Source organism: Pollachius pollachius, assembly GCF_949987615.1.
Source record: "Pollachius pollachius genome assembly, chromosome: 8".
NCBI classification, from domain to species: domain Eukaryota; kingdom Metazoa; phylum Chordata; class Actinopteri; order Gadiformes; family Gadidae; genus Pollachius; species Pollachius pollachius.
In genome coordinates, this window is record NC_136941.1 from 8,382,344 (window position 1) to 8,401,783 (window position 19,440).

Below are 19,440 nucleotides of genomic sequence, written 5' to 3' on the forward strand. Positions count from 1 at the left end.
AACTCGGAAGGCTGACGTCCGACGATTCAGGAACACACCGGTGCTGTGTTCCAATATCTATACTTCTATGAGTACACTTAAACGTAGTACAATATCCGCACTCACTAAGTGCGCTGACTTTCAGATATCAGTGTTGTTCCAAATCGAATACTCGGAAATTACGATCGCGACTTCCGCCGCGGCTCCTCCCCCGCCTATAAACATCCCGCTTTGAACGGTGAACTCTTTACGCCTAGCAGCTATAAAAAGCTCTAAAAGCTATAAAAACTATTATTAATGCAGGCTATGTGGAAAATGCACCAATGTTGGCCAAGCCTGGCTCCGCCCTCATGTAGCTAAGATGGCTGCCGTTGAGTATGAAGAGTGTACATCGATCCACACTTCGCGGTTTGACCATTTTGAGTACACCTTCTGGCTCCTTTCAATACACTTATTTTCGCCCCCTTCTTAATTGGAACGACCTACGGACTCAAACTAAGTATGGTGAGTGCGGATAGTATGGATAGGATATTGGAATTCTGCATATAATTCCCAGCGATTTGAACGCGCCATTTATGACTGTCTGTGTCGTACATGTGACGTATTTACCGGAAGCTGAAACTCACATTGGTAAACAGGGCCTGGCGAAGATGGTGTACGTGTCCGACGGTGAGTAGTTAAGATGATTTAGGCAATATAACCACTCATAAACCTTCTTTATTCCGGATATGGTTATTTCTTTGTTGCCGATAACCTATCATGTAAAAAAAAGTGTCAATGTTTGTTTATATAGACCAGATATCGTACTCCTATACGAAACCCTACTAATCAACACATAGCTAAAGCTTCTACAATATTCTACCGTTGAAAAGCAAACATTTGCATAGCGTTTGTCAACTCGTTGCGTAAATGTAGTGGATTTGTTTTTATAACACAATTCACGATTGCATATTAGCGATTCTTCTAGTCTAGTCAGTTGTTGTCGCGCATTGATTGGCTAAAGCGTGGACAATCCGCTTGTATGGTTCGCCGCTACGTGCTAGTCGTAAATTGTAAATCTCCAATCTTTCTTACCGCATTTCACGGAGGAACGCCCTCTTTCGGTCTGTCACGCTCGCTATTCTGAAAGTAAAGCCCATAAAGAGATTTTTTTTTTGTACCACGTTGTTCATTTTAAATGCTCTTACACATTTAATTACATTGCTACTTTATTCGGTCTTGCTGTGCGTGCAAAAAAATATAAAGTTGTTTGTTTTCGAGCTGGTTTGCTAAAGAGGCTAATGTAGCTAACAATGACTAGCCAATGAGAAACGGCAATGCTATAGCGCTGCAAGCCAGGAAATTACGTCACATTCTCACTAGAGCAGGTCGGACGTACCGGCGTACCATACAAATGGATAGCAGTTAGTAGTTAGTTAAGATCCCATGGGGATGTTACAGGTATGAGTACCGTCATCGGCAAATCTTAGTTATAAAATGGTATTGATAAACCTATTGGCTTCCCCATAACAAGTTTTATCATGCCATTAAGAAGGTTAAACTATTGGTTTATTAAGCGGATATACATTTCTGATATAATGAGACATGTATTGTTTTAAACGTACTGTCCTTTTGACGTGTTCCTACAGCATAATACTGTACAGAATAACTTAGTGATTCTGGTTTGTGTCCCTCAGGTCAGACCTTGGGGTCGTCACGGTCACGATGGAGTTTCTCCAACCTGGTAAAAATGTTTTGGGGAATAGTTGAGTTCGTCGGCTTGTTGTGAGTAACCCCCCACCAAATCAGTCTATCAATAACTAACAGTAACCTCAATAACCTAACAGGGAACTCGCCATATAGCACTCTCTACCCGTGAAGATATTCTATGGCAATTTTTAATTTGATTTATATTCTGGAAATATTCTTTGTTTAATACATAAACAAAACTACTTTACCCTCGTTTTAATGAAAACGGCACTAACTGGGGTAGGTTAAGTATATTAACCTAAAAATTTAATTTTAGGTTAATTGTATGATTTACTGAAAGGAAATGTCTTCAATGTAATAGTATACACACCCACATAAAGAGTTTTATCTGTACGTCTGATCATATCACCTTTGTGTTCAGCTTCACGACAATAGTTCAGTCGGATCTTACAAAGGATAAAATTGTCGCTGGATCATCACGGTTCTCGGATGGCAGAGAGTAAGTACTGGGTTCAAATGTTTCTCCACTAATGGTGTGATCCAGATGCCACGGACACCAGCCTTCCGAGTTGGAAGTGGGGAAATCTCCCAGCTTTTTTGCGGCATTTCACGGAGGCACGCCCCCTTTTGGTCAAGCCCCCTCGGAATTCACAGAATATTCAGAGTTCAGTGATGACACTCTCAACAGAAATGGCTGCGCCCGTAAAGGGATGTATTTTCTTTGTATTTGTTGGTCATTTAAATGTTGACTTTAAATGCTCGAACACACTTTATTACACCAATTTATACATTGCATGGGCTTGCTGTGCATGCAATACAATGTAAAGTTGTGTTGTTTGTTTTCGAGCTGGTTTGCTAAAAAGGCTAATGTAGCTAACAATAAACAAAGACTAGCCAATTTCATGAAACAATCACAAAGACGAACGGGAACGCTATAAGTGCTCCGAGACCGGAAATTGCTTCACAAGTGCAACTCGGAAGGCTGGTGTCCAAGGCATCTGGATCACACAATTACACTTTAGAACCATAAGTTCGAACTCGTCACATCTTTGAACCTCACTAACCAATGAACTGACTTCTTCTACTGTTCTCTTCCTCGCTCAGTCCTCCAGGCCCCCCTGGTGGCAGGCGGCGTATGGGCAGGATAAACCATGGAGGAGGGCCAAGTGCCCCACCAATGGGAGGAGGAGGATGAGGAAGGTGAAAACTAATATTTTTATGTAATTCCAAAGGGGGCATTTTGTGGCCATATTGTCGTTTCAACTTTTCTAGAAGCACAATGAACATAAATGAAGGATGTGCTTAAATCTGATCTAAATAAATGAGATAATCCACACTGCCATTATTAAATACCAAGGCATATATGTATATCTTTTTTTATATCCTCAAGGGCTTATGGTTTTTCTTATAATATTAATAGATGGTTTGCGCTGACATGTTTATTTTCTCCTTGTAGGTAAACGCCTACACATCCAGTGTAGGCGATGGGCGCATGGCATGTTTACATGTCTGCACCCATGGTCCTTGGCTGCCTCTGCCGTTGGCAGATTTTTGATGCCATCCTGGGAATTCCTACATTGTAGGGGCCAGGCTGGCTGATGTGGCAACCGACTTCATCTCCGCTCGCTTCCCTTCATTCTTATTGCTTCTCACAACTTACTGACCCATGTGTTAATTTCAAACCTTGAAGATTAAGTTATTATGTGCTTTATATGCCTCAGATTTAAATAAAGATTTACAATGTCAAAATGTTTCTTTGTGAATATCCGGTCATGTAATCAAATGAAGACTCAACAAATTGTTTGACAATGACAGAAAATGCTATTTACAGAGTAGAGAAACGTCAACAATTTGACCATGTTCTTTCAAAACCATTTTTTGTTTTGTCCTGGGGTTCTGTTCTTAATGTAAAAAAAAAGCCAAAAACTATTGCATTCATATGATCCAAATAAAGAGACAACAAAATGGTAAACATCCATCGAAATGACCATCGTCACTCGGCCGGGTTCACCAGACGAAGGCGGCTCTCTCGCGGAGCATGCGGACGCCGAAGCGCTGCCACTCCCGCTGGTGGATCCACATCTCCTGGGAGGTGTCCAAGCAGGCCAGCACCGCCCCTCCCTTCCAAGAGATCAGCCAGGGGTCCATGTCCTGGAGGGGGCGCCATCGTATGTGCAAACAGTGAGACTAAAACGTTGGCGTCGTGACACAAATGTAGACTTTCATAACATTCAAACTGCAAATGATGAGAGGGTTGCAGTATGCTCCCAGGACTCACTCTAGAAATGCCAATACAATACAGATTACTTCACTCTATTTTCAAGAAAATAGTTCCACCGCAATATGGTATGTTGATGGTTTGGTTTGATAAACATGTTAAATGTTTAAACAACACGCATACATTCAACTAATATAACTCCTTTTGAAGATATTTGTTACTGAACAATGTAATACTATCTCTTAAATAAAACAGCCAAGCAGCATTTCCAAGGTTACCTTGGGGCGTGTGATGACCTCAACATTGTCCACCAGCCTTCGGAAGGACGGGGGCATCTTGTTGATGATGCGATGGAGTAGGAACTCCTGAGCACCGTGGAACATCAGTCCTCCCCCCACCACCAGGATGGAGCTGTACATTTTGCGCTTGGTCTCGTCCGACGCTGTCAATACATAGATTAGGAATACATTACGTTTAAAACCGAGAAAGACCGGCGGCATTGTCTTGTGGTTAGGGAACTTGACCATAATCACCAACTGTATGTACTATTCAATGTACAAAAAAGACATAAGGCCAATAAGGCTCCTTTTGCTCAGTAAACAAAATGTGGCATATTCGATGAAAAGGTTACACTGAATTATTGTTACTGTAAAACGGAGAGTGCCCAGATCATTTTTGACCAGGAAGTGATTCGATTTGGAACAACACTGACATCTGAAAGTCAGCGCACTTAGTGAGTGCGGATATTGTACTACGTTTAAGTGTACTCATGGAAGTATGGATATTGGAACACAGCAGCGGTGTGTTCCTGAATCGTCGGACGTCAGTGAGGGAACAAAGTCCCCCCCTTCCCCGGGGCGCCTCCTCACCGCAGCAGTCAATGCTATGCAGGATGGCCTTGTCCAAGCCCAGCGCCTTGCTCTCAAACTGGCCCATGATGGCCGACTTCCTAGACAGCAGCGCAGAGGGCTGCTGCTCCTCTGCCTCCCCTGGGCCCATCAGGCACTCTGCCTGGGCAGGTCCCAGCTCCATCTCCCCCTGGCTGCCTCCAGCGCCACCGCCGCTGAGCCTGTGTGGGTCGGAGGGCTCCGCGCTGCCTCCTGGGCCCGTCAGCTCACTGTCCACCGCCCCCGCGGGCCTGGAGAGGGGCTTGCGGTCCGCGGAGCATTTGGAGGACTGCTCAGAGAAGAGGTAAAGGAGGGATAGGATGAGGTATTGAGAGGGCTTGGCCCAGAGTGTCGCTTGGTTGATCCCATCACTATGATGTGCTTCCAAGATGCACCTTGAAGTGCAACATAACCTTCTGGAATGTTAAGCCTTTCTTTAGGTTGTTAGGTTTTCTGGGAGGTGATTGCACACGTATGTATGCGTGCATGCGTGCGTGCGTGCGTGCGTGCGTACGTGCGTGCGTACGTGCGTTACCTGGTCCTGTTTGCTCTGAGTGCCGAGCAGATAGTGCTCATCGTGAGGGTCCTCGGGGTCGCCTTGGGAACGGTACGGCAATGACGTCATCTTCTGGCCCACAATGCCGAATGTGGTTGGATAGAACAAACCCATTGGTGCCTGGGGAGAACAGGACACCAGACACACACACTTTCAAATTAATCATATACACTTTCATAGAGCTTCTGGTACTATACCGGTTCTTTCAATATTTGATAGAACCTGTATTTTGTAAAATTTAATTTATTTACCGTTGCATTGCGCTTTGTTACAGTACCTGTAGCTTCTCATCACCAAGTCGAATATGGTAAAGCAGAGCTGGGGCTTCTGGGAAACGTGTACGAAACTCATGATCTTGTAGTCCCGAAATGTCCTGTGGAATACATGTTGATTAAAGAGACTTATATGAGGGCCGAGAACCACTGTTGGACTTTCAGAAGTCACAATATTCTTACAATAAATAAAAGATGTGCAAGTAAAGAATATTTGGACTTAGACATGTTCAGCTCTAGCCTCTGAATTGGCCTTTCAATTCAAAACCGATTATGTTGTCTCCAGGGGGATGTACCGCCGGATCCTCATAATAGATTTGGAATCCCCCCACCACCACAGTTTACACACACACACACACACACACACACACACACACACACACACACACACACACACACACACACACACACACACACACACACACACACACACACACCTGATTGAGATGGCAGAACAACTCTTTGAGTTGCTGAAGTAGCTGACAGTCCAGCCTGTTGGAGAGCTGACACTCTCTGTAGGGAAAGCCCGCCCTCTGCAGGAGCCAGAAGAAAGTGCGGGTGACATCTGCACCACCATAAGACAAACATAACCTGCAGAGTAACACACACATAACTTACAAAATGCCACAATTTCCTCTCTCTAAATGGTTCCATTATATTCTGACACTTTGCTTTACCCTCATTCCTCCCCCAGTGCTACAGTGGCCCCTGCCTGTACCTGGAGTTGCGGTGGGACACCCCGTCCTCCACGCAGCAGAGACTAGTCTTCTGGTCGCCCACGTCCACCACACAGGCACTGCTCAGGCCGCTGCCAAACGTAGCGCAAACAGACTCCTGGTGCACGATGATCGCTGCATGAGGCACAGATGCACTGGTGTTATTGCTGTTGTCCTCGGGCTACATTCACCAGATAAAAACATCTGCTCAATGACTTAATAAATTACTTAGCAATTGCTGGGGTCAAGGATATTTTCTTCCTTTCATTTTTTTTTTTATAAATAAAAAGGATTGAAATATATTTATTTTGTGTGTGTCACCTGAGAAGCCCATGTTCAGCAGCAGCATGTTGACCATCTCCTTTATGTGCTGTCTATTGTATATATCAGGGACCAACAAGATGCATCTGTAATACTAGAATACAAAAATATATATATATAGTCATATTCAAAGAAAAGTTTATATAATAGGTGTTCAATAGTAATCCAATAATAACTATGAAATACGATTTTTTCATTTTCACCAAGATCAATTTATATATATACATTTTTGACAAGCACTGCATAAGAAATAATGATCTGTATGCGTGTTGTGTTTTAAGAACAAATCAAATAATTGTTTATAAAAGATAAATGTTGTCATCCTTTGGTTTATTAAGATTAAGCAGTGAATTGTTTCAGGTCACATATATTAGGTAGGTGCTTTAAAATTGATAGTTTAAATGGCACATATTCTGTGTATTAATCCCACATTGTAATGCTTTTTTTCCGAACAAAAAGGGAAGAATGAACCCCCCAAAAACTGCTGCTATTATTGGATGGATGTTTATCCAAAAAGGGGCCCTTATAAATGACCAATCGCACTGCCAGAGGCCCCGCCCACCTTGAGGTCTTTCAGCGGGATCTCCAGCTGCTTGTTGATCACGTGACCCCAGATGGCCTCCAGGTCGGCCAGGACAGCTGTGAGCGAGCCCCCGGGGCCTGGGTGCACGTTGAGGTGACCCCTGACCAGCGGCCAGTGCACGTCGTAGCCGTCCGACGGACTCACATACACGGCCTGAGACACCGACGTCAAGAAGGAGAAGAAGAAGAGAGTTCCCCCAAGGGCTGGTTTGAAATGATTTGTTCATTATTACAGTTCTTTAAAAAAATATGTTTGTGATTTTGTTTTTGGAAACTGAAATGTTTTAGAGTAATAATTTTAAATTTTGAGTTATTGTTGCAACTTATAATGTAATAAAGACTCATAATGTAATAACGGCTCATAAAGGCTCATAACGTAATAATTTCAATGTAATAAAAGTTCATAATGTAATAATCGGCTCATAATGTAATAAAATCACGGACGCATAACGTAATAAGGGCTTTGCGCATAATGTAATACTGTAGTAACTTATTACATTAAGAACCTTATTGATACCGCTCATAATGTTATAACAGTTCATAATGTAATAATAGCACATATAGTGAGAAAAGTGTTGCATTATGATAATTTAACCTCTCAAACAAAGCTGCAAGTAAAAGCAAAAGGCATGGGCTTCAGTGCATTAGTAAACTAAATTTGTGAAACCAAGTATTATTTAATAGTAATTGCACTCTCACATTTTATTGATGTGAACTAACAGTTGAGCCACTAGTTAGGATTCTGAGAACGCCGTGCTCACTTCTACTGTGACTTTTGCAGGTAAGCAGCCCTATTTGTGACCTTTAAAGTTCAATTAATATCTTTGTTAAACCAAGCCATACACTTTATCTGTATAAATTATGTGTATTAAGATGTTTGTAGGATAATGTGTATGTTTAAGCTAGCAGCTATGTTTTGTGTTTCAGCTAGCAGCTATTTCTTGTGTTTTAACTAGCAGCTATTTCTTGAGTTTTAGCTAGCAGTCAGCTATTTCTTGTGTTTTAGCTAGCAGCGATTTCTTGTGTATTAAGATGTTTGTTAGAATAGTGTTGTATGTTTTAGCTGGGGTGGCTTTAGCTCAGTCCGTAGGGACTTGGCTAGGGGACTTAAAGGTCACCGATTCAAGTCCCACTTGGACCATAAAAGTATGATGTGGACTGGCGGTTGAGAAGACGTTTTGCTATCAAATTATTTGTAGGGGTACACAACATCCTAAAATGTATGTTCATAAATGATTTGTTAAAAATAAAATTTACATTAATCTAGTGATGCTGAATATAAAGAGTTTCTGCATACCCCACCTCAAGGTCTACTGATTCAATGAATTTTGTTTTATTCACAGAAAAGTAACAATGAAACTGGGCATGACAATCTTGGTCCTATTCACACTGGCCCTTTTGGTTACTGACATTCAAGGCCATGGAAATCGAGAAATGGATGATGAGACATATGATGTCATTGTTAAAGCACTGAGAGAAGAGTTTTGCATTCCTGTTAAAGAAAGGACAAGGGTCCAACGCGCTGCCCTTGTTCGTCTCTGGAGGAATAAGCACTTGTTTGGGCTATTGGAAGATGGCAAGATGTTGATATATGATGGGAAATTGGTGGCAAAAAAGAAGACAGGGCATTGTGAAGACAGGGCTTGAAGGGACCAAGGGTTGTGGTGCCAGAAAACTTAACGTATACCTAAAGGATAAGTATTCCGGCATCAGTACACAAAATGTGCAAAAGGTATTGGACAGGTCCTATAGGCGCTATCAACTTCGCAGAGCTACTTTTCAAAACAAGGCCATTCCCAAGCCGATCAGGGCTTAAACAGTTCAAGAGCATTAAACAGTTCAAGAGCATCATCAAATCGACCTTCTCGACATGGGGAGATGGGTTGTCAAGCATAGAAACGTTAGATATAGGTACATTCTAACCATCCTTGATGTGTGTAGCAGATACATATGGCTACGCCCTCTGAAGAGCAAAGAGAGCAAAGAGATTGCTAAACATCTCATTGAAATCTACACTGAACATGGCCCACCCAACATTTTGCAGCATGATCAGGGCAAAGAATTCAAAGGTGCAGTCCAGAAGCTGATGGAATCATATCAGGTCAAAGTCATTCGGAGCTCTCCATACCACCCCCAGAGCCAAGGTAAAGTTGAGAGAACACACCAGGTGCTACATTGAAAAAGGTATGACTTTGTGAATTTCAAACAAGGAGGTGTTAACCGGGTAGCACATATGCCAAATTATGCAAGAGTTATGAATCTGGACAAAAAAGAGGTTCTCAACTGGATGTCTCCATTTGAAGAGTATTATGGGCGGAAGAATAACATCAGGACTCTTCACTTATCCAGCAATACAGGTGATGCTAGCCCCGGCTCAGTTTCTGATGCAGTTCCTGAAGACTTAGAACAGAACATGAGTAAGTTTGAGCAAAACCGCAGGAAGATACGAAGGAGGGCATTAAAGGCTACGGAGCGTTGCATGAAACGTGTGACTAAATCAAGGGGAAATCCACCACCATCAGTTTACAACTTACAGGACAAAGTGTTGGTGAGGGTCAGCACAGGTCCCAGATTTTCAAAATGATACGCTGTGATACCAGGTATAGTTGTCAAAAGAAATGCAGATCTGTCAAAATACAAAGTCAAGTTCCGAATGCTAGGCAACCCAGGACATCAACATATCAAATGGTTTGCAGTATGTGATGTGACAAGTATCACAAGGGAGCGGGAGAAGCAGCGTTCTGAGCACAAGGCCAGAAAACACCAACGCATACAGTTGTTACAGCCCATCACCCATGGAATGAGGTTAGAATCCTTTGGATCACTAGGTTTCAGGACTCGTTTGGGCCCTAATTCAGATGGCAGCTGCCAGTTTGCTGCCATGGTTGACCAACTTGCCTCACTTGGAATTTTTCGGTCTGCAACATCTTTAAGGCAAGAAATTGTATCAGACCTAATGCTTCACCCACATGCCATGAATGGAATACATCTTTCTAATTTTGTGGAAAGGCAATGGCATGACTATGTGCAAAGCATGCAGCACAGTGGTACATATGGTGATCATTTGACTCTACAAAGAACATCAACCATATTCAATGTACAGTTTATGATTGTGTCAACGCTTGGAGTTGATGCAACAGCAATAGTATCCCCACATGGTCACTACGATGAAAGTCTGCCATTGCTGATTCTAGGCCATTTTGCTGAAGGTTGTGGGGACCATTATGTTAGTCATGATGGACCAGTCAGACCATTCATTCGAACAATTCAGAGAGCGGAGAAGCAGAGGTTGCTTCTTTATAATACTGGCTCTGATGCTGTCCCTGACTCTGACCACCATTCAAACCCTGACTCGGACCATCACTCTGACCCCAACAATTACCCTCCTGGAGATTCCAGTGATGTCCTACATGGTGACTCATGTGATGACCCTCCTGGAAATTCCAATGATGTCCTACATGGTGACTCATGTGATGTTCCTTATGGTGATCCCAATGATGTCGTACATGGTGACTCATGTGATGTTCCTTATGGTGATCCCAATGATGTCCTACATGGTGACCTCCACACTGTCCGTTACACTGACCCTGATACTGTTCCTTCTGAATGTCCTACAGTGCCAAAACATATCTTCCATGCTGACCCTGACTTCATTGCTAGCCTGTTGATGGATATGACAATGCTCGGCACCTTCAACAGAGTTTCCAACTTGTTCAGAGAGCTAACCCTACCATTCCTACCAAGAATTTTTATACGTGATTCTTTGGTGGAATGTTTAAATATTGTGACAGATAAAGACTGCAGCATTAGTATTTTTAGGTTATATAAAGCTGCTGTACGTAATAGTGGCCTTGCATCCAACATCAGGCAGCTCTTCAGCCAAAACGCCAGGTGGGTTACAGCATGGATCGTGATTCGACTTATATCCTTTGGATGGTTCCATATTAAAGACATTCATTGGAAGAAATAAAGTGATTTGAGTGATCACTGGCACAGTCACTAACCACTGACAAATGGAGCCCCCTTGACTTTATTTTTGTTGGCAACTATAATTTATGATGTTTATAGGCATATTGTTTACTTAAATTTATTTGGACTTATATTTTTACTTTTGTGTCCTGACTGGCTGTGTTTACATTTAAAGAGCCTTTGAGCTGGTTCATGTTTTCTATGACATCCCTATGTCTGTTCTAGACTCACATACTGTATATAGCTGGTATATATTGTGAGACTAATTTGATGTTCAGATCTCCAACGTTTTTGATGACTTTTTTGTTATTGTTCAAAAGTTCCAAAATAAAATAAGTTTGAATTAACATGTTATGCTGCTTGTATCATGTAGTTCACGTAAGTACTAGGAAAATAATGTTTAAAAGCCTTTATTAAATTGGCATTAAAGACCAACAGAAAAAATGGCTACATTTTTATTGGAAGGTCTTCGTAAGGTTGTATGGAAGGAAAGAGTGTTCACTTACTTTTTTGAAAACTACATTTTTAAATGTGTTTTCATTGCAGGAGTTATTAGTTATTGTAGCAAATAACATTAAACTACATGAACTACAGTGCCCCTCCTTCTTCCCTAATCCAACCTCTTCTCCTGACAGCTTTTGAGTTGGTTACTGTAGCGCAACCTATGTACAAATCATAGTCAAACTCAAAAACAAACCTCTGCCCAAAAGTGCATTAGTCGTCAGTGTTTGCAGTTGTTGCCTTTATACCACTGATTTTACCTATGGAGGATGATGCGTTAAAGAATAAGGCTTCTCTTCCTTTTTATGAGGCCTGCCGCTTATTGGGAGCGAGGTTCAGTATATGGCATCTAAGTTGGCTAATGCTCCAGCATGTTTGCAGAAATGTGTGATCTTGCTGAGAGACCGACACAGGTGAAAGCATTTCCTTCCACTCCTGCATGGATGGCAGAAGTAAGAATTATGATAATGCAACACTTTTCTCACTATATGTGCTATTATTACATTATGAACTGTAATAACATTATGAGAGGTATCAATAAGGTTCTTAATGTAATAAGTTATTACAGTATTACATTATGCGCAAAGCCCTTATTACGTTATGCGTCCGTGATTTTATTACATTATGAGCCGATTATTACATTATGAACTTTTATAACATTGAAATTATTACATTATGAGCCGTTATGAGCCGTTATTACATTATGAGTCTTTATTACATTATAAGTTGCAACAGTTATCAAGTGGGCGCTGTACTGCTGATTGCAGGCAGCAAAAACTTACAGAGCGCCCTTAACGGTTTACAAATTGGCTCAAAATGTTGTTTATGAGCTCCGAAACACCTTTTTCTTCATAACATTTGCATGTAATTTTTTTTTACAATATGCTTATCAACATTTGACGAAAGATGTGAAGCCTATGTTTTTTCACATCATCAACATGTAGAATGGACATATACGCTCTGCCTTTTTAAGCTTCGTCTTCATCATAAGTACTCCAACAGGCTAACACAGATCCACTGACCTCGTCCCCAACCAGGTGCTGAGGCTGCTGGGCCGTGTTGGTCCACTTCAACCTGGAGCTGCTGTCCAGAACCGCTGGACGGACCTGCCGGTTATATGACCTGGCCTTAATGGACACACACACACACACACACACACACACACACAAACACACACACGTTCCATTTTAATCTGCAACATAATTGTAAAAGTTCATTTCAGGCTTTATATCCTAATTAAAGATGTTACAAACAATAAATAATAAACCAACACATTGTCTCTCCTTAGGCTGAAAACCTAATGAATTAGCTTGTTTGAATCAGCAAATCCCCATCCCCCTCTTCCATTGTTATTCACACACACACACACACACACACACACACACACACACACACACACACACCTGTTCAGCTGACACAGGCGTCCTCCGCAGTCCAGTAGACATCTTCTTAGACCAAATGGCCTGTTCCACCATTTTGAGGCCATTCTGCCGCTGCTCGTTACTCTCTGGTTTCTGTAGTGGATACAAAGTCCCTATGACGTTAAAAGACGAGGTGTGCTTGAGAATCCCCCAGACTCAGTGGCTGGTGTATATAAAAGTTAAATGCACATCAAGTGCAGTTTATGTTGCGGCTACAGTTCTATACAGACAGTCAGACACATATTAAATATATTCCTGAAAGGGAAATTAACTATAAAGGATGCACTACAAATGTAGTGCATTGTACAAATGTACAAAAATTATTAAAAAATAAAAACAGAAAGAGGATAGACAATAATGCTGGGTTTCAGCTGCAGCTGCTAATTTAAACGTACATTCAGGCCATCCCTCAGAAGCCAGGGGTCTTCGTGTTTAGGCTGTCCGCTTTGCTTGTGTTTGCGAGCGATTACGTGGGGTACCGACACCGGTAGAGTGTCTGTCGCTCTCCCGATTCGTAGCGTCCTTGAACCAGGGTGAATCACGACTACAAAATTGGTCTGTATTTGCTATTAAAAACAAAGGAAATGGTTAAAGATATACTCAGTTGAGCTTTACAGAGGTGTATACAATTACAACGTTTTAGAAACGCGAAGAATAATGTAAATGTAGGCCTATTTTGATAATTGATGATGATATTAGCATTTTCTAGATAACAACAAACTTTAGCTCACTATATTTATCCCAATGGTTGACATCACCAATAAGCCGATGGCGAAGCAAGGCGGGGTACCTTTCGGAAAGGTAGTCAACGATTAAGAGATATAAAATGCCGAGCCTTAACGTTACATCTTACTTCTTGAAGGGACTCTGGGATAGATGCCGGGACGATAGGTCTCTTGACCCCACGCTGCTGGTCCTTGTCTTTCTCCTTCTCGCGTTCCTTCTCTCTCTCCTTTCCGTTTTCTTGTTCTCTCTCAGCTTGGGTCATCGTGTCAGCACGTTGATTATTTAATTATAACGCTTTAGACCAAAGGATTAACACATTTTAAGCATCCTCTAAAATTAAACTAACCTGAACTGGAAATGCATGCCCTGCACACTACTTCCGTGTTTAGTCACGTGATGCAAATTATGATCCTCTATTGGTCAGTGTGTAGAAAGTTGTACGCGTGTTTGAGAAAAGCTGTGCGAGCTAGTGAGTGTTAGTGCAGTAGAATAACATAAATACAATAATAGAAACAACAAAGATATAATACAAATATAAATTGGCTAATGTTTTCGCATATGCAATATCTACTTATACTTGATGTTATAAAGCAGAGGGAAGCATTCAGTAAATAGACATCCAATTATCAAACATATTTTTATTTAGTTAAAATGCATACAAATGTACAGTTGTTGTTTTTGTTGTTGATGTGGATGTATATTTGAAATGTAAAATATATTTCTAAATGTTTTCACAGATTTCGTGGATTATCATTTATATAAAAACATTATAACAGCATAGTAACAGCAGAACCTTGAATATTTAGCAATTATATAACTACTAACAAGAGTTAATATCAATCTATGGATACGGATCACTTCTTTTTTTGGTTGTATACTTAAAAAAAGGCTACGAGGTATAAAATAAATAGTAAGAGTACAGTAACAATTATATATATATATATATATATATATATATATATATATATATATATATATATATATATATAATTATACAGTGACGACTACAGAATTAAAGTGCTCTTGCTCTGCAGTTATGCTAGACTGGTGCTCTGCAAGCTTCCCTATTGCCTCTTGCAGCTTCATCATGCTCTTTTTGTTGTAGAATATATGTGCCCTTCTTTGAATCAAAGAGTCCTGTTTCTTGTTATGGAGGCTTCTACACAGCTTGTTGAGGTCATTTGTTAGAGAAAACATCTTGCAGGCTGTAAGTTCCCCTGGGAGTCTTCTAGGGCTGTCATCCTGACTCTTGCCTAGCTGCACTGCCCAGAACAGAGCCAACTCACTGGGGTTCTTGGCATGGCTGGCCACCATGTTGAGAACCAGTGGGTAAAGGTCACTGGCAGAGGCCGGTATTGAGGGTCCAAGAAAGCCATGGTGGGAACGGCAGCTAATGGTCTGCAATGAAACATTGATGAATATTATACCTCATGATGTCAGACATAGCATATGTCAATTGTGGACGTTACCCTGTTTTCCCTGCAGGGTCTGTGTCTTAACATAACATCCTAGTTAGAAAATTATTCCATTCGTATTCAGATGTAGCCTCAACAAACACCAGATTAAATTAAATGGTTCAAGGTAGGACCATTGCTGGCTAAATTGTAGATTATTAGTCTATTCATATTTCATCCCTGAACCCATGCTTCCATCTGCACCCAGATCAATTCCCTGTCAATTTGTGCTTGTGTGAATAAAGTTCTAAATATGCATGAATGTAACAGATTGTACCTGCGGGCAGACGACCAGGACTCTGTCTGCAGCCTTGGCCTGGCTGGCCACCCAGCGCATGGGGCCCAGCTCGGCTATCTGTCCCTGCTGCCAGAGGTCCACGGCCACCCTGCAGCCTCCGTGCTCCTGGAGTAACTCGGCCAGAGCCACCACCGCCTCCTGGAAGGCCGGGCACTCAGCAGGGTACACCAGCAGCACACAGACGGGGGGCTCACTGGATACAGGGAGAAGGCTGAAGTCCCCGGACGCCACGATGTGCGGTTTGCAGGCTTTACCTGTGGAAAATATATATATATTTTTTTTTAACTTCGATTATTTACGTATTTAAATTGGTGAAAATCTGCATGTTTCTACAAATGTAGTAAACTGGGTTGTTTTCATGAAGGAACACATGGTTTACTACTTACAAAGGATCATACATGAACCAAGGACGACGGAGCCGGCCAGCACCACTCCAAAGAGAGCCACCAGAATGGTTGTGTACTCGTACCCATCTTCATGTCCGCTCCGACTGGGTTCTTTGGTTGTAGGCAATTTTTCCTCCAGTACTGCTGTAACATTGGCTGTGTCAGGCCGAGAGGGTGCACCATCGCGGAAAGGCATCAAGGGCCCCTCAGCCTGGAGGAATTCGTTCTCTACCATGGTCACGATAAACAAGAAAAATAGCAGGCTGCAGCCTGTAAATCTCTGGACTTCGCCTGCTACAGTTTTGTCTGTCCAGAGCCTAGAACAATGTATGCATGAGCCTATGTAGTGTATAGTATTCAGTGTATAGTATACATTCAAGCAAAAATAAATGTATACTATACATGCTTTGAACCTTTATAATAAAAACAGAGGAAAGACCATGTATGTTATCACCAATAAATGTATATATATTTATTATGGCTGTGATTGGCTCCCCCAAAAATAAAAATAAATGCATATATGTATAAAACACGCCAAACAGCGAGATCTCCATCACTTCATTCGCTATAATGCCCCCAAAAGGCCCAAAGCCTCACTTGCACCACCAAGTGGCATGCTCAGGTGCAGCCAATGTTATTTAGTTACCTGTAGGCTTTGTAAGAGTTTCATCTAGAATGGAAAGAAAGGAAACAAAATGTTGCCAAGTCATTCTGCAGAACAGATGATCATACAAAATGCTTGATCATAAAATCTTAAACTCTTCCACTAATATTATGTGTTGAGATTCATTTGTAACAACAATCTGATACAAAATATTTTTTGAATGAATTTGCTTTATTCCATGCTGTGTTTAAATGTCAGGTTCACAAGCACACACTCACCATTAACTCCATAGTCATAATCTATGGGAGGAGGGGGGGGGGAGGGAACAGTGTGTCAGCATGAAAATTCTGGGTATAAAACATTTGCATTTATTTCTATAAATACATTACTCCAACATATCAGCACTGTGAGAAGTGAAAACTAGCTCCAATGAGTTGCCCAACTATATAGATGCTCTCTCATGCCCCTTCTTTTTGGTGATCCTGAATGTATTGCTATTTGTACATTTACCCAAACCAACAAACCATGTTTGAGCTTTCTTGTAGATGCCCTCTTCCCCTATACCGTTGGTAAAGAACGGTGCTAATGCTGTTGAGTCCTGAGGCTTTTTATCAAACTGAGCTTGACTATTTGTTTGCCTATAGGGCCTGAACACTCCAGCATGATCTAGCTTTAATTCCATCAGCACTGAAATCAAAGATGGCAACACACCTGCTGTCACATCTGTGCTTTCAGTGATGATAATTGCTAACTGGTGTTTACCAGAGGTACAGTCTACACATGAAAACGTTGTAGTTTCTTTAGATATATTTTAAACAGGCATTACTCTTTATTTCTTGGACACACACACACACATCACGCACACACACACACACACACACACACACACACACACACACACACACACACACACACACACACACACTTCACAGACATGAACATACATAAACAAATACACATACACACTTACTCTCACACAAACACAGACACACACAGCACAGACAGACACACACCTTCCTTCACGTCAACAATAATGTAGGGGGCCCCATTGGCGACGGGGGGAAGAGGTAGATTGGCTGCGTACACTTGATGATTCCCAGTACTTGCAGGTACAACATGTTTAAACCACAGCTGTTGTACAAACACAGAACACAAACAGAGTTTATACGAGGAACAAAAACATAAGAAGGATTGTTCTTGCTGTTGCATAGCTGAGCATGCCGTTAAACCTTCAGAATAAAAGAGTTTCATTGCAGCCAAAGATTGAGAATGAGATTCACTACGAAGTGTAGACGGAATATAACCCTTCCACCCGTGACTCAATCCAACCAGGACTTTTCCTAAAACATCCCTTCATCGATCAAGTCTAAGGAGGGAAACTAGTTTGTTTAGCATGTACTGGCATAATGTGAGCACATGTTGCATGTGATAGACCTACCAGTGTTAAGCCAGTGAGGTTTGCGTTGGCAAATGATGGGGTGTATTTACAGACGAAAATATCCAAGTCCACATTGATCTGAGTGCCCGTCAGGTGCTTATTGCTCACTTTAAAATAAACAAACAAAAAGGATTGCATTGGTCGTGTTAGTTACCACACGATTGACGTCCCTTGTGAACAGGCGGAACATATCAATTGCTCGAGGGAAATAGCTTACCATCCACGTTGATAGCCCATTTTATGTGGAGCTCATGGTGTCCCTTGAGTTCCGCCACCTCCTCTAGCGTCACACTGAGGTTCTTCAGCAAGCTGGCGGAGGCGTTCAGCGAATAAGATGGCAATCTGTCTACAGTGCATGGACACCATTTCCATTGTTACTACATGATTACATTTGTGCTATTTTATTATTTCACTATTTTCATTTAGAATAAAATTAAATTTATTGTTTTTAAAGTGTAGGGCTAAAGTTTTCAATGTAAGCCCTGCTACATTATCAGTTACATTTTCAAGAGTGAATATTCCGTTTTCTGAGTTCAGAGACTGCTTTAATACTAAAACCAGAATGTAGGATAATCAACACAGAACTATGTGTTCTACAGTAGAGATATGCACTAAAGGAAGTAACACTACTGCCAATCCTGGCTAGAAATAGATGAACAATATTTTAAGGAAACCTACTGTCTGAAAAACAGTGGACTTTCTGTGAAAAGATAAATTCAGAAAAACAGTGCTACATCAATATCACAACAAAAAAACAATAATAGGAATACTTATAGACTAATATTAACAGGCATCTCATAGACTACTACTAATAATACAAAAAATCATAACCATAATAATACAAAACAAACTTACAATATCGTGGGACATCACTTGGGCAATGAGACCACAGGATAGGGTTATCAAGGTAAAAATCCACATTGCAATAAATAGATGAAAAATAGAAACCTATAGGCCTGTTGTGTAATTACATCAAATGAACCATCTGCAAGAGACAATAGCTGGGTCAGAAACAGAAAACGTTGGGTTTAACGCAGTTTTTTGAGGTAACTCAAGAAAACAAAAATAGTAACACAAGCCACTAGATACTTTGAATTGAATAATGCATGTTCTGATGATGTCTCGTACAAGTGTGACCGTTACATTAAATAGTCCGCACCACTCACCAAACTCCGCCCATAGTCAATGAACTCGACTTCGATTCTGCCAGTAAAAGTAAGTAGATTCTCTAACGCTAATAATAATAGTATGGATTCGCGTGCCGTAATCCAGGAAACTTTAGTTAGCGTTAGTATCAGCGATTACATATTGAAAAGGCTGTTCCTCACTTGCAATACTGCATACGGAGTAGTGCACGACATTCTATATATAAATATGTTGCAATATCGCAATGCGCTCTGTGAGGTTCAATGGGAAACGGACA

General features: G+C 41.3%; 3 protein-coding genes across 3 annotated transcripts; 1 reads left to right on the forward strand and 2 right to left on the reverse strand.

Annotated features, from left to right (window-relative positions):
• Positions 1–554: 554 nt before the first annotated feature.
• Positions 555–3,405, forward strand: selenok (selenoprotein K; the record flags this gene model as incomplete). The annotated part of the gene is made up of 5 exons (XM_079741299.1): positions 555–648; positions 1,656–1,743; positions 2,090–2,167; positions 2,773–2,868; positions 3,125–3,405. 4 exons carry the CDS (start codon positions 555–557, stop codon positions 2,861–2,863), a joined length of 351 nt encoding a protein of 116 aa, XP_079597425.1. The 3' UTR covers positions 2,864–2,868; positions 3,125–3,405.
• A 178-nt stretch (positions 3,406–3,583) lies between these two features.
• On the reverse strand, positions 3,584–14,193 carry actr8 (actin related protein 8). The gene is made up of 13 exons (XM_079741295.1): positions 13,965–14,193; positions 13,507–13,677; positions 13,094–13,204; positions 12,713–12,817; positions 7,201–7,374; positions 6,639–6,732; positions 6,320–6,452; positions 6,039–6,192; positions 5,607–5,702; positions 5,309–5,449; positions 4,756–5,062; positions 4,165–4,328; positions 3,584–3,819 (listed from the first exon to the last, which is right to left on the reverse strand). Exons 1-13 carry the CDS (start codon positions 14,097–14,099, stop codon positions 3,676–3,678), a joined length of 1,929 nt encoding a protein of 642 aa, XP_079597421.1. The 5' UTR covers positions 14,100–14,193; the 3' UTR covers positions 3,584–3,675.
• A 634-nt stretch (positions 14,194–14,827) lies between these two features.
• il17rb (interleukin 17 receptor B) lies at positions 14,828–19,117 on the reverse strand (the record flags this gene model as incomplete). Its single annotated transcript, XM_079742331.1, has 10 exons — positions 18,873–19,117; positions 18,696–18,717; positions 18,235–18,363; positions 18,018–18,124; positions 17,593–17,710; positions 16,858–16,878; positions 16,622–16,645; positions 15,976–16,119; positions 15,569–15,843; positions 14,828–15,235 (listed from the first exon to the last, which is right to left on the reverse strand). Exons 1-10 carry the CDS (start codon positions 18,936–18,938, stop codon positions 14,828–14,830), a joined length of 1,314 nt encoding a protein of 437 aa, XP_079598457.1. The 5' UTR covers positions 18,939–19,117.
• Positions 19,118–19,440: the final 323 nt, after the last annotated feature.

Excerpts from the sequence above, each read along its gene's own strand:
- actr8 (XM_079741295.1), bottom strand. The coding sequence starts at position 14,099 with ATGACCCAAGCTGAGAGAGAACAAGAAAACGGAAAGGAGAGAGAGAAG. Across the intron at positions 13,678-13,964 it reads TCCCAGAGTCCCTTCAAGAA|CAAATACAGACCAATTTTGT; the intron begins GTAAGATGTAAC and ends TGTTTTTAATAG. Across the intron at positions 5,450-5,606 it reads TTGGTGATGAGAAGCTACAG|GCACCAATGGGTTTGTTCTA; the intron begins GTACTGTAACAA and ends TGTTCTCCCCAG.